Here is a 14,961-nt window from a genome sequence, read left to right as displayed (position 1 = left end):
GCCCATCCAGGATTGTGACACTGCACTACAAATCCTTGAATTGGGGTTGCACGTTGACAGCATTACGTTTTTATGTATATAGGAAGAAGAAGATGCCAATAAGAATACTTTTGAGGTATGATGATGCATTTCCCACAGCAGCCTCCTCATGACCGTCTTGTAAAACGAGTTGCTGGTCTGGTGTATACAGCAGAGAATTGCTCTCCATTTTCCCTGTGTTGTTTATTCTGCCTCTCTGTGTAGCCCCCCTCACCCTGCCCTGACTTCCCTAACAAGATCACGATAGTTTCAACACCCTGGATATCTTTAAAAGCAGCAACTGTACCTGAGCTTTCTTGTAAAAACTGTGTTAGTATTGGAGATTTACAATCCCCTCACCCTCATATTGGAAATGGCCTTAATTAAAATGCCAAGAGGGTGGTTTGGTTTTCATGGCTATTCCCTTGCTGTCTTTGCTGTCTCTGCCTTTTTTCTTCAAATAGCAGTCATGGTTTTGTGCAGCAGGACAGAAAGCAGTTCCCTGGGGACCAAAATGTTTCCCCTGTTTGCCACAGTGAGTTGCGCTTTAAAGCAAACTGTCACTGAAGGTATCAGCTTGAATCTCTTAACCAGAGAAGATGGGTGCTGTTTAGTGGAAAACAACATTTGTCATATTTTGGTTTCTTGCAAAGTTCAAAATAGATATGAAGATGGTTAGGAAGTATTAGCTGTTGGGTTAGACTTGCTCATTTGGAAGCTGTTTTCTATGGTGTCATCAACTCTTAATGCCTAAAATCACGTGGCAGCTAAAGTTATTGTTGTTGGCTTAATTGAATAATCTGCTTACATATAACACGGATGGCCAAACTGGGTTATATACTGTTGGTAAATTGAGAGTTTGAAAGGGCTGTATTTGATTGAAAGAATTTGGAATTTATTATAGATCACGTTTTAGTGTGCTTCACAGTCTTGGTGCTGCCCTCCCAGCAGTTCTATTGGTTATAAACAACAGAGTCTTGCGGTATCTTTTGTGTCATAAGCTTTCTTGGACAAGAGCCCACTTCGTCAGATGTATGGTTTATGTACAGAGAGAAGGGGTGGTCATGGATACTTCTTGCAGAGCGAGGCCAAACAGTGAAGGGTTACTTTGCAGAGGACAAATGCATTTGAGAATGAGATCAAGTCAAATGAATGAAAGACCCAATTGGAATAAGCATCACCCACTCCCAACTGTTCATGAATTGGCAAAGTAAAATAAGTAACACACACAAAAACCTACAAAGGAACAATAGTTCACTTGGCGTATTGCAGGGTGGGAGTCAGGCTTATGTTTGAGAAAGTACTTTATACTGGTAATGTATTCCAGTAATATTTCACTCCTATGCTGCAGGTTGGGGATTTGAGTGACGCTGAGATGGTACAGTCATACCTTGGGTTACAGATGTTTCAGGTTGCGTGTTTTCGGGTTATGGACACACCAAAACTCGGAAGTACCGGAACGGGTTACTTCCTGGTTTAGGTGCTTGCACATGTGCAGAACCACCAAATCGCAACCTGCTCATGCGCAGACATGGTACTGTGGGTTGCGGACGCTGCGGGTTGCGAACATGCCTCCTGTACGGATCACATTTGCAACCCGAGTGTCCACTGTATTCATAGCAACCCTGCAGCGTTTCCATTGCTGTTATTCTTCCCACCCCATCCCCAATCACTGTATTAGCTTTTAAAGCCATAAATGCACTTGGTTCAAGGTGCCCTAGGGAGAACCTTCTCCATATACCCTGATCCGAAACATATACTAATACATTTGGGTGATGGCCTGCTTTGAGTCCTGTCCTTTATTTAAATTAGATTTGCAGGAACAAGGGCCAGGCATTCTCCGCAGTGGCAAAAGGCAAGTTGCCCATTGGGCTAGTGCACTGAAGAAGAACGGCGTGTCCAACAACTTCGGCTCCCCTAAAAAAAGCTCAACATATAACATATTTGCCCTGCACCCCCAAAACCTCAACAACTTTGACCTTAACCCCAAGAAAGAGGGTAGATCACTGCACAGTCTCTTGGGAGTTGGCCACCCCTAAAAAATCCCAAACCCCTTTAATTCCAGCTTGCGTTTTGCAGCTGCATTGTGTTACTCTAAATCTTTTTAAGGCTTCTAGATTGTGGGTTTCATTTATTCAATTATGTATTAATGGTTGTTGTTTCTTTTGAATGGTGATTGCTAGTCACCATGAGGCACTATTACGCCACATGGCATGGTACATATTTCAAAATAAATATGTAACATTTTGATAATGGAAGGGGCTGTTTGTGCACCAGCCAATCCATTCAGTAGGGAATGGACTTTGAGTGCAATCCTGAGGTGAATAGTGCAGAGTGGGATTACTATAAAGGCAGAACGAGTATAAACACTTTAGAAATAGTTTGCTGGAAAAAAATAAAAAGAAAAAAATAGATCATTTACTGTTTATGTTGCTACCCCATGACTAGTTATCTGCTGTACCAAGTAACTGAAAATTCAAAATGTATGAAAGGTATTTCATCACAAGTTTTGTAAAGGAGATCTGGCCATGGGCATCTGCTAGTCTTTTCGTAGTGGTGGTACAGAAAATACTGTAAATAAAGCATAAGTAAAATCTGAGAACAGGCCTGCCATTTCTGGTGCTTTGAGCAGGGGTGAAGCCTGGCTAGGCCTAGCCTCTGAGAAACTTGTATTCCAGGTCTATCCCTCCTTTAGTTCTTGAGAGGTAGACCTGGCAACTAGACCTTGGGTTTCATTCTACTAAACAGCCGGAGCTGGTACAATGGGACTTCCCACTTTCTCCTCCTGTGCTTCCCAAGTCATCACTGAAACCCTCAATTCTCCCCCTTCATCCCTTGGGTAGTTGCAATGCAGCTACAATCCACTTCACAGCTCCCTCCCTCATTTCCCTAAAAAATGCAACTGCAGCACATCAGGAAAGGACCACTGGACTACAGGGTTGTTACACTACTCAGCCTCTCCCCGCCCCCCATAAAATGGGCTAAGCTACTTTGGTCATGTGGGTGGGAGGGGAGCTGGAGCCCAGAAACATCTGGAAAACCACAGCTTCCCCTTCCCTGAGACCAAGAACTTGAATCTCAAGAGTTATTACTGGCTGCCTGAAGCCAGTAGCCACATTTTGAGGGAGTAAGGCTCTATTTTTTATATATATGTTTTCATTGTGCCGATGCTTTTTAACTCACCGCAGTCTTGACATCATTTATGAAGTGATGCACACTATGGAACTTTTTCCTTCAGTTCAAACACATTTTTAATTGTGAGGAATACTTCATGTTGCAATACCGTGGTGCCCCGCAAGACGAATGCCTCACAAGACAAAAAACTCGCTAGACGAAAGAGTTTTCCGTTTTTTGAGGTGCTTCGCAAGACGAATTTCCCTATGGGCTTGCTTCGCAAGATGAAACGTCTTGCGGGTTCTTGCGAGTTATTTTCATTTTTCTTAAAGCCGCTAATAGCCGCTAAGCCGCTAAGCTGCTAATAGCCACTAAGCCGCTAATAGCTGCTAAGCTGCTAATAGCCGTGCTTCGCAAGACAAAAAAACCGCAAGACGAAGAGACTCGCGGAATGGATTAATTTCGTCTTGCGAGGCACCACTGTACTTTACATTAAGAAATGCTTGTGTCAAACTTGCAGATCAGTTTTTGCAACTATCCCCACTCCTCCCAAGTCATTGGAAATGAGGTCTCAGTGGATGGTCAGAACATTATAATGCTCTTTCAGCTGTCTGTGGCCTTGCTTACAGCCCTCGAGAGATCTAGCATGGCTGCTCTTCTGATAGAATGTGACTTTCCAAGGCCTGGAGTTCTGTTATTCAGGACCTAGCCTGCGTTAGCTGGCAAATGGCTGATTACACTCCTGAGTTAAAGTTCTTGCACATACAAACAATAAGAATAACATTGTGAATGAATCCTTACGTAGGCAGGGAAAAGACAATGTGGTTTTGAAGGTTGGCGGACTGTGGATTAGAGGGACAAAAGAGAAGTAAATTTCACATGACTCACGCTGGTCCCCAGAATCGTTGCTTGCAAGTCTCTTGTTCCTTTAAATTTCATCATGATGTGATGTTTTGAGAAATTTATTTTACTGTTATATCTATGTATCGAGTGCACATTTCAACAAAGATATATATATATATATATATATATATATATATATATATATATATATATATATATAAACAAACAAACTGTAGTAACTGCAGTATGTTAGAAATGTACTTCACATAGCTAAGAGAGTGTATTCTGTGCAGTACTCTCTGAGAATTTTCTAACAAAACTTCTTCTTTTTTTGTTTCTTTTAGCTCCAGTGATAAACCGGTTCATTAGAAGGGCGTCAGGTGAGTTTCCTGTATTTGCATGCTTTTGTTGTTATTGTAACAAAGCTCCCCCCTATTTTATTTAAGTATGCTAATATTGTCTTATAACGAAAGAGAGAAATCAAAACGCTAATCAAAGAATGGGATGTAAAATCAAATATTAATTTATCACGCTGAATGGTGTTTTTTAATTTTTATTTTAAAAAAGCTTTATTAAAAACCTGTGACCAACGTGTGACTCAGAAACTGAATGTGGTTCTTCTGATCTTTATTGGAGTAGCAAGTGAAATGTCACTAGCCAGGGGACGGACTCGTTGGGAGAGTTGTGAACCACATCTCACGCCATCGACTGCTGTGACAGGCCAGCTCCATCAGGCCTCTTCTCCCCTCTGCTGTCATTTGGGGGCAGCCAAACCAGCTGCCTCAATGGGGGAGATGGGAATTAGGTCTCATTTCATCAGCTTCATCAGGCACCTCCTTCCTCCAAACTGTGCCAGCTGGTCATCATAGGAACATCCGGTGTTGGAAGGCTCTTTCCCCTCTTTCCTCACTGCCCCTTGGGTTGTTCTCATTTAAATCTAAAGCCTGGGGGTAGGGACTGTCTTGTTTTGATTGTATGTAAGCTGCTCTGGGATGGGACGCAGGAGGTGCTGTGGGTTAAACCACAAAGCCTAGGACTTGCCGATCAGAAGGTCGGCGGTTCGAATCCCCGCGATGGGGTGAGATCCTGTTGTTTGGACCCTGCTCCTGCCAACCTAGCAGTTCGAAAGCACATCAAAGTGCAAGTAGATAAATAGGTACCACTCTGGTGGGAAGGTAAACGGCGTTTCCGTGTGCTGCTCTGGTTTGCCAGAAGTGGCTTGGTCATGCTGGCCACATGACCCGAAAGCTGTATGCCGGCTCCCTCGGCCAATAAAGCGAGATGAGGGCCGCAACCCCAGAGTCGGTCACGACTGGAACTGATGGTCAGGGGTCCCTTTACCTTTAGCTTAAGCTGTTCTGGGAGCCCTTTTGTGCTGTAAAGTGGGGTACAAACGCTCCAAGTAAAATAATAAATAAAGCATTGGACATTTTGTAAGTTTACAGCGTAGGTGTCCAAGTGGTATGAAGAGTTTTGAAGCGGCCGTTGTGCAGCAGTGATAGAAAAACATGTTTTCACCTCAGAACGCTCAGATATTTTCATCATATCTGACATACAGGAGAACACACATACACATATTTTCTTGATCAAGCAGACATAAACACATACAGTTCTCTTCCACAATTATTTTCAGAGTGAACAACTTTACCAACCTGCCACTTTCTTTCCCCAATGTCAGAGACCAATATGAAGGCTCACCAAGGATCGAACTTTAATACTTTTATTTGAATCAGGTTCCTAAATACAAACTAAAAGCAAAAATATGAAGATGTTTCATTTGTGACTGAATGCTGAATAGATTTAAGCCTTCTACTCTGTAAATTTTGATCTAGGCAACCTCTGTAAATCTAGTTCCCAGTTCATCATTTTTCTATATAGTCACCCAGAAAGTGAAGAATATTGCAGAGCTCATTATAAAGGATCTGTTGCAAAGTGCCAGGTTGCTTGTGAAGGACCTCATTTGTATTGTAAAGTGTTCTGTTTTTATCTAATAGATTTCTTGGACAGCCAATAGCATTGTTTCTTTAACTTAAATGAAGGTGAAGTTTAAGCACAATAAAAGCAAAGTTGAGAAAAACAATTTCTATAAATCTCCTAAAATCAGAATGGTTGTTCGACTGTTGACTGCAAACACTTCACTGAGTCTTCCTTCCTTCCTTCCTACCTGCCTACCTACCTACCTACCTTTCTACATTGGATCTGCTTTACTCTCTTTCTTTAAAACCTAGCGGTATATTTGTGATATTTTTGTTTTTGTTTTGAGTTTCAGTATTGTATGCACGTTTAAGGATGACTTGCTTTTTCTTGGCACAGCTACCAATTAAATAGCCAGAGGTTAATTGCAGAAGCACCTGCTGACAATAATGTAGGCTGTTAATTATTTAGCAGATATTCCAGCCTACATACTGTGACTATTAACAATTTTTTTAAAATCTTGCATAGCTATAATTGGTCTCAGCAGCTGTGATGGCACAGTTCCACACAAATCAATCCTCTGCAAATCTTTATCTTTCACCCAGCTTGCTTCCTTTAGCACTACTATTGCCAACCCCAAATAGTTTCTAAATCCAGGGGATTTCCACCCAAAATCATTTAGAGTTTAGGGTTAGCGTAGAAAGCTGCTTGACAGTGAAATGCTTGAAAATAAATCTGGTGTGCTGCCTCAGGATTGAAAGTGCAAAAGTCACTTTCCATAGCTAGTTACAGACTTTCACATAAGAACAACCATTTAAGAGAGGGGGGATTTGTAGAATAAGTGCCATTTGGTATAAACAAGAATTTCCCCTGTCAGTAAGAGCTGATTGACAGTGGAATGGACTCTCTCAGAAGGTGATGGACACTCCTTCCTTGGAGGTTTTCAAGCAGAGGTGGGATGGCCAATGCAAGAGCTAGTTGAGATTTCTTCCAACTCTACAATTCTGTGAGTCTATGATTCTATAAGCCCCAGTGAAGAGAGGGGAGGCGCAGACTTGGCGTCAAGAAGTTGCTTTGCTGGGGAAAGTTTAAGAACTGCCCACTCATGGATTCTGCCAGTGATTGAGCCAGCCACGGGAGAGTGGGGCTCTGGACAGATAAGGTGTAGTTTGCCAGCAAAAGCAAGACTTCACAGCCAAGCAGGGAAATATTTGCTTGCTTACTCTCAAGCAACCCCTTGGAAACATTACAGTGAGGAAAACGAAGTGTGTGATAACCTCTTGCCAGATTGAAGACACTGTACACAATATAGCCTGTATACTTCCAACCTCGGGATTGATGCTTCTATTGATTTTCAGAATTTTCTAGGAGGTCAGTCAGATGACTTCGAAATTACATGGTTGCTGGCCAGGATAAACTAATTTGTTACCTATAGAGTAGCTTTATGTTCACTGGCAGCGGGAAATGTATTGTGGGCTACTTTAAAAAAAAATAATTAAATGATTTGGGGGGAATGTTCCCATTTTAAGTTTTGATAAATTGTACTTCGGAAAATTGATAGGTTTTAGCTTGTAATTGGATTGTCCTGTTTTGCTTTCTTGTGATCTATATTGTAATGGCTGTTTGCGACGAACAAGAAAAATCGGACTGACGGGTGCTACTCGCTGCTCCCAATTTCTTAGGAGTGGCAAGAGACTGGAAGCAATAGGACTGTACTGGATCTGCATGAATTGTACTGTTCAGATGTAGCTAAATTAGATAAATGAATGGAAGCCTTCACATTCTTGTGCTCTATCTTTCATGCTACATATGCTGCTCGTGTTTGTTATAGATTCATAGCAGGCATGACAATACTCTTCCCCTCTTAGCAATCTTTTGATTCTATAAACAAGCTTAGTGAGGCTGCACAATATTCTTGGCAAACTGTTTTTTTTTTTTAATTTTTGGTGGCATTCACACAAAGAATGAAACAATGTTAGGTCTTCTGAAAGGAGTTGTTTAAAGTCACAGTGATCACGGTGATTTGTAGCACATTCTCTGCAATAATACAAGACTTCAGTCAATACCGTTCTTTCAAGGATACTGAGAGACCCATGGTACTCTGCTTTGCTGTTATGGTTTATTAAATAGTTCAAGTGGGGGGAAAGGTTGGCTGTTAGATTTCGCAGTTGGGGCTTTTCAGATTATTTACAATAGGTTGTAAAGGTAAAGGTACCCCTGACCGTTAGGTCCAGTCGCAGACGACTCTGGGGTTGTGGTGCTCATCTCTCTCTATAGGTCGAGGGAGCTGGCATTTGTCCGAAGACAACTTCCGGGTCATGTGGCCAGCATGACTAAGCCGCATGAACCAGAGCAGCTCATGGAAATGCCATTTACCTTCCCGCCGCAGTGGTACTAATTTATCTACTTGCACTTTGATGTGCTTTCGAACTGCTAGGTTGGCAGGAGCTGGGATTGAGCAACGGGAGCTCACCCCGTCGCGGGGATTCGAACCGCCATCCTTCTGATCAGCAAGCCCTAGGCTCTGTGGTTTAGACCACAGCGCCACCCTACAACAATAGGTTGTAGTCCTACTCAAAGTAGGCCCCCCAAAATTAATAGGCATGACTAACTTAGGTCCATTAATTTCACTGGGTATACTCTGAGTAGGATGGTTTGATATGCAGTATTCATATGAGTTTTAATGCATGGTTAATACTAATAGCTATATGTGCATCCTTCAGAATTCTTTGGTGTAGGGCCCCCAATAATTGTTAGATGAGGAAATGACAAAACCTCATTTGTTGTAGCTTTTTAGAGAGGTGTTTGCTGTTGAAATGAAATTACTTGGAAATTTTGTAGGAGCAAACACCCCCCTATTTATTTATTTATTTATTTGTCAGTTTGGAAGCCTAAATTGAAAGCCTGTGATATATCCTGAACATTAAAACAAGGAAAAGAACTTTGGAGTAATCTGGTTAGAATTTGAAAGCATAGGACATTTGGGAGGAACACAGACCTCTGGCGAAACAGGGTCAGCACGTCTAGGTTAGCAACGCAAATGGAGTTTAATGTTAGCAGGGATTAATTGAATCGTATAGCGTTGTATAGATTTATGTCCCTGAGCTGAAACGGAGAAGATATAAATAGCGTTTGAGGGTTAGAAAGTAGGCAATGCTTTTTCTGTCATATTCTCTTGACGAACTTCTGAGTAGCTGAAGTTGATGTGATTCAGGTGCATTGCAGGTGGAGGAAATTGTTTTTAGCAGCTGTGCATATATCTTATATCAAGACAGTTACCTGTTAAGCACCTGATACCACCCTGGCAGCAGTGATACCAGCTCAGGATCCTTGGCACCCCGCCCTTGAGTGTCTTGTTTCATGGCAGTGGAACGCTTCTTCATGGCAATGGTGACAGTGACCCCCTTCTCTGGCCTTGAGCTTACCATTTTGCAGACACTTGCTGGCAGGAATTCAATCAGCAGGAACCCCTCCCCACAACTGGCAGCCAGTGGTAGGCTAGCTTAGCCAGGAAAGCTGGGTGGAGGGACGCCTGCGTTCACTTTGTGTACACCCCAGCCCAGCATAATGGGGAGCAGGTTGGGTTGTTCTGTTGGTCTGTCAAGGTTTGTTTCAAGAGTGGAAGCTAAGAGGGTATTCTCATTTGCTTTATTTCTATCTGTTCCTCATTACAAACAGGGAAGAAAAGTTGAAACACCTAGAATTTCCCCCTCAACTGTCAAATGGTGTAAAGTGAAATTATGTACAGCAGGAGGCTTCCCCCCCTCTCCCTCCCTCCCTCCCTCCCTCCCTCTCTTATATTTCTAGTAGAAAACTAAAAACCTAATTAAACTGGATGAGTGCTAACAGCTTTCAAGGAAAAGCCTCGAAAGCAAAACAAACACAAAATGGAAGCCAACATTTCTAAAGTGATGAATATGGTTTGCTGTTTTTTCATCACTCATTAGTGTGCTTATGTAACATTTAGCATTAGTTTGTTCTAATTAATGTTCAGATGCTAATAGTTATGCAACCATGTGAAAATTTGCAATTCCTGGTGTAGTTACATGTTTTCTCAACGTCGTTCAGATAATCAGCTTATTTGTGCTTACATGACAATTGATACTCAACCCACTTCTTCTGCAGTTTTTTGCTCATCCTCCTCATCTGCTCATATTTTTATAACCGTAACACCAGGCTAATGTAAGAAGAGTCCTTCTAGATCAGGCCTGTGGCCCATGTAGCTAAGCAAACCATTCTTACAGTGGCCAGTCACTGTCAGATGCCAACAGCTGTCCCATTCGGGGATTGAACCTGCAACCTTGGTGTTATCAGCACCATAGTCTATCCAGCTGAGCTTATCCAGAGTCCTGTAAGCCCAAATTGCTTAAGCTGGACCATAGCATGCAGAACATCCCAGGTTCGATCCCTTGGCACTACCAGTGAAAGGAATTGTTTAATTTTTTTTAACACTGTATATCCTGCCCTTCACCACAAGCAAAGTCTGGCCTTGATGGCTGGGGCTAATGTGAGTAAAAAAAAAAGTGAGTCTGTGGACGAACTCCGGGCTCCCTTGGCCTGAAAGTGAGATGAGCACTGCAACCCAATAGTCACCTTTGACTGGACTTTTTTTTTAAAAAGTTGTTATTGATAAAATAATTGAGCATTAATACACATATATTGCAAATATACAAGCATACAAACATACATTTCATACAATCCTTAAAAATGTTCAAACATAACTACACTCAATTCCTTTTCCCATCACCATCCACCACCCCTCACCCCACCTTTGTGTTAGACTTCCAATCTACTCAATTGCAATTTCTTTCCACTTCTATTATTTTCTTTAACATACCTTTAACCTAATTTCATACTTCTTTTTCTATTACACATTGTTATCCATCTTATTTAGTATTTCAGTATTTGAAACGGAACTTGTTTATTCTAATAGGAGTTCTGGTTTTTAGATATGGTTTTGCAAGTATCCTTTAAACACCCTGTCTATCTTCTCTTTTGAGATCCTTCCAAATTCTCCCATTGTTTTGGATATATTATAGTACTCCAAGAATTTGGCAAGCCACTCTATTTTTGTCGGTATAATACCACTTTTCCAATTTTTTGCAATCAATAGCCTTGCGGCTACTGTTGCATATAAATATAATGTCTTATCTTCTTCCTTTAGGCTTCCTGGTACTATTCCCAATAGAAAACCTTTGACTGGACTTAACCATCCAGGGGTCCTTTACCTTTATCTTTAATGTGAGTCACAGTGCAAAACATCTGGAAGGCACCATGTTCTTAAATGCTGAAGGAGACAGTTATGCAGTGGGTGGACCAGCGATCTGACTTGGCATAAGGCAACTGTATGGTCATTGCAGAATATATTAATGATGAACACGAGTGCCCTGAACTTAAAGTCCAGCCATTTCACAAAGCTGCTAAGTTGCTCAGCACCAATGTGCTGATTTTAGAAAATGCCCCTACTTGAAATGTTGATGCACGCTGTGCTCCTTGGTGGCGCTGTGGTCATCTGCATTCTGACTTCCTCAGTTCGTGATTTTGGAGGGCCTTAAGCAACTTGTGTCCTGTTCCCAAACACAGGTTCTTTTTGATGACCGTGAGGCCTTGGGCCTCATCTTGCTGTGGAGCACCTCCCAAGACCAGAACAGGGCAGGATTAGACGGATGAGTCTTGTCAGTGGAAGCCCTATGGCACTTCCGCTTGTTCGAAGGGGCTTCTCCTTTCCCCTTCCCCTCTGTTGCCCAAAATGGGCTTTGGAGGAATCCACAGATTGGATGATCTGGAGGGAAGAGAGTGGAGATATGGAAATGCTTGCCATGATGGAACGATCGACATAATTTTATGTTGCATTCCTTCCATAGTCCCCATTTAGTATAAACTGTGCCTAGATTATTATTGATATTGCTAGCTGTAGGGAGATTTGAGAACAAAATGGTACAGTAATGAACAATTAAAACTGAAGTATTGCTAACATCTCGGGTGTTTTCAAAAAATATGCCGAAGGCATTCGTGTGGAACAATTAATGTTCAGCATTGGGAAGATCCCTTTGAGGTGATGTAAGCAGGTCTCTTTAATGATGTAAAAATTATTTCGTACAGAAATAGAACTCTTTCTCTATGAGCTTAAAGATGCTATAGGCATGTTTGAAAAGACACTTGAAGCAAGCAGTATGAGAGAAATCGTTCGCCATCTTCTGAGAAGACAGGGATCTGCCTCTGATAAATGAGGGCTTGGCGGAGTAGCAGCTCTCAAATTGCTTCCATCCAAGTAAGCCTAATTATTGTACCAGATATTTATAACCAGTGGGCATATTGGATTGGGAACATCTCCAGTGGAAATGAATGGGAGCGTCAGAAAGCATATCAGCTGTGCTTTTGTATAATTCTCATTCTTTTAAATGAAAGGGGCTTGTGCAGAGGTAGCCTGCTCTGGATCAGTTAACAAATCAGCGTTGTTATGCCCGCACTGGGCTTAAAAGTAAGGTGGACAGCTAGTTTTTAAATTGCAGAGTCTCTGCCAAATATTTGCAGCTGGCATTGCAAATACCGTATTTTTCGCTCTATTGGACGCAGTTTTTCCCCTCCAAAAATTGAGGGGAAATGTGTGTGCGTCCTATGGAGCGAATGCAGGCTTCTGCCATAGCCACACGCAACCCCTCCGGCAGGGAGAGGCTGCACGGGGCTATGGATTCTTTAGCCCTGCGCAGCGTCTCCCGGCAAGGAGAGGCTGCACGGGGCTAAAGGGGAAGCCAAAGCAGCGAGTGGGAGCCATCCCGCTTGCTGCCTTGCCTTCTTCCATAGCTGCGCGCAACCTCTCCGGCAAGGAGAGGTTGTGTGCAGCCTGTACGCTGCTCTTTGGGGCTGGGGGGCGAAATATTTTTTCCTTGATTTCCCCCCCTAAAAACTGGGTGCGCCCTATGGTCCGGTGCGCCCTATGGTGCGAAAAATACGGTACATAATGGAGGAAATGTGTTGCTCACCTGTTAGAATGTCCTGGAAGATGTGGCTTCTTTTATTGTTTCGGTAGAGTCTTTGCTTCCCAGAAATCCGCTGTCTCCGCTGAAATGGTATATTTCATATTTACTGCAGGTGTTTGGGTCAGACTGAATCCTCTCTTGTCTTGCACGCAAAACTGAATCCTCCCCCCCCCCCCCAGCTCTTTACTGGCATAGTAGAAAAGAGGCTAGAAATGGGGGGGGGGGGAGAGAAATACTGTGTTTCTTGAGACCTGATGTGAAGGAAAAGTTGGTTTGCTGAGCAGGTTGAGTCGCCAATTGTTTTTTCCCCTGCCAGCAAACAGTTAACTCTCAACGGCTCCTGATGGGTCACAGTTCCAAGGGAGGCAGTTGCGGGGGGGGGGGGGAGTCACCATCGTGTATTGTGTGGTTCTTAACTGAACTTGTTCTTTAAAACTTATGTGGTCATTTTTGTTGTTGTTATTAGTTAAACTGGCATGTCTAGAGTTTGTGGCAGCAGGGAGTGGAACTAAGCACAACCAGGGGCTTGACTTTTCCGGCCAAAATTTAAGTTATTAAAAAGTCTTAATTTACCTTGTTAATTCACAAAATTTTAGCGATGAAGGTGGCGAAGTAAGCTTTTGGAAATCAAACTCAGTTTAGAAAAGCAGAATAATGAACTTCGAAAGGAACGTCAAGATGCCGATGGACAGTTCAAGGACCAACTTGAAGCAGAACAATATTTTCCCACACTGTATAAAACGCAAGTTCGAGAACTAAAAGAAGAGTGCGAAGAAAAGGCAAAACTCAGTAAAGAAGTGCAAAAAATAAAATAAAAAATGCCAGAGTTGCAGGACAAAAGAGATTCTTTGGCAGCACAACTTGAGATCACGTTAACGAAAGCCGATTCAGAACAGTTGGCTCGCCCCATTGCTGAAGAACAGTACTCCGATTTGGAAAGGGAAAAGATCATGAAGGAGTTAGAAATAAAAGAAATGATGGCAAGGCATAAGCGGGAACTTGCTGAAAAAGATGCCACAACAGGATCGCTCGAAGAAGCAAATAGGACGCTAACTAGTGATGTGGCTAACCTTGCAAATGAGAAAGAAGAATAGAAGAACAAGCCCATGTATATCACTTTCCAACAAACTGTGAGGCTTGCATGAAGCCGTTATGGCACATGTTCAAACCACCTCATGCTCTGGAAACCCACCACTGCCACCAATTAATATGCAGCAGCACCAGTACCTGCTAAAATTATGTGAATTCACAAGGTAAATTAAGATTTTTTTCGTAACTTAAATTTTGGCCGGAAAAGTCAAGCCCCTGGTCGTGCTTAGTTTCTCTCACTGCTGCCACAAGCTCTAGATATGCCAGTTTAACTGACAACAACAAAAATTACCACACAAGTTTTAAAGAACAAGTTCAGTTAAGAAACACGATGGTGACCCCCCCACCAACTGCCAACTGCCAACTGCCTCCCTTGGAACTGTGGCCCATAAGGAGCCATTGCAAGTTAATTGTTTGCTGGCAGGGGAAAAAACGCTTGGCGACTCAACCTGCTCAGCAAACAGATTTTTCCTTCACACCTGACAGCTGACAAGATCACTAGTAGAGACACGAAACACATGGAATTGTATAGTAATCTGGCAACTTTCAAACATGGTTATTTTAAGCTTTTAGACCCTTGTTTATAACATCTGGAACTAGGACAGTGTGAGTTACAAGCAAGCTTTGGGACGCTGCAAGGGGCAGTGAGAAAATAAAGGGTAAAGGGTGCAGAAAGGAATGTTACCCCCACCTACACAGCGGGTTGCTGATAGTCCCAAACTAGGTCTTTCTCATTAAATAAAAAGTAAACATAGGTCCTTTGATCAGATATAGTCATGGTATAGAAGGCAGCCCTGTTTAGGGAAGTTTTTAATGACTGGTGTTTTAATGTATTTTTAATCTTCATTGGAAGCCACCCAGAGTGGCTGGGAAAATCCAGCCAGATGAGCGGGATATAAATTATTATTATTATTATTATTATTATTATTATTATTATTATTATTTATTTCCTCCTTCAGTTGCAGCCCCTTACATACTACATGGGACCATTTTGTTACCTCAC

General features: G+C 42.3%; 1 protein-coding gene and 1 long non-coding RNA gene across 2 annotated transcripts in view; one reads left to right on the top strand and one right to left on the bottom strand.

The window, feature by feature from the left end:
• PRKAR2B (protein kinase cAMP-dependent type II regulatory subunit beta) overlaps positions 1-14,961 on the top strand; it is a 70,120-nt gene that overhangs the window by 27,045 nt on the left and 28,114 nt on the right. Inside the window, exon 2 of the mRNA XM_081878500.1 lies at positions 4,320-4,355. Within this exon, the coding sequence (XP_081734626.1) occupies positions 4,320-4,355 (36 nt within the window). The remainder of the gene's footprint in view (positions 1-4,319; positions 4,356-14,961) is intronic.
• LOC309351121 lies at positions 11,374-14,282 on the bottom strand. Its single transcript, XR_014160698.1, has 2 exons — positions 12,873-14,282; positions 11,374-11,671 (listed from the first exon to the last, which is right to left on the bottom strand). It is a non-coding gene; the product is annotated as an uncharacterized lncRNA (long non-coding RNA).

The sequence above is a fragment of the Podarcis erhardii genome (assembly GCF_964252035.2).
Source record: "Podarcis erhardii genome assembly, chromosome: 10".
Lineage (NCBI taxonomy): Eukaryota > Metazoa > Chordata > Lepidosauria > Squamata > Lacertidae > Podarcis > Podarcis erhardii.
The sequence above is the reverse complement of the archived record's forward strand: the minus strand, read 5'-3'. Positions and strand labels throughout refer to the sequence as shown.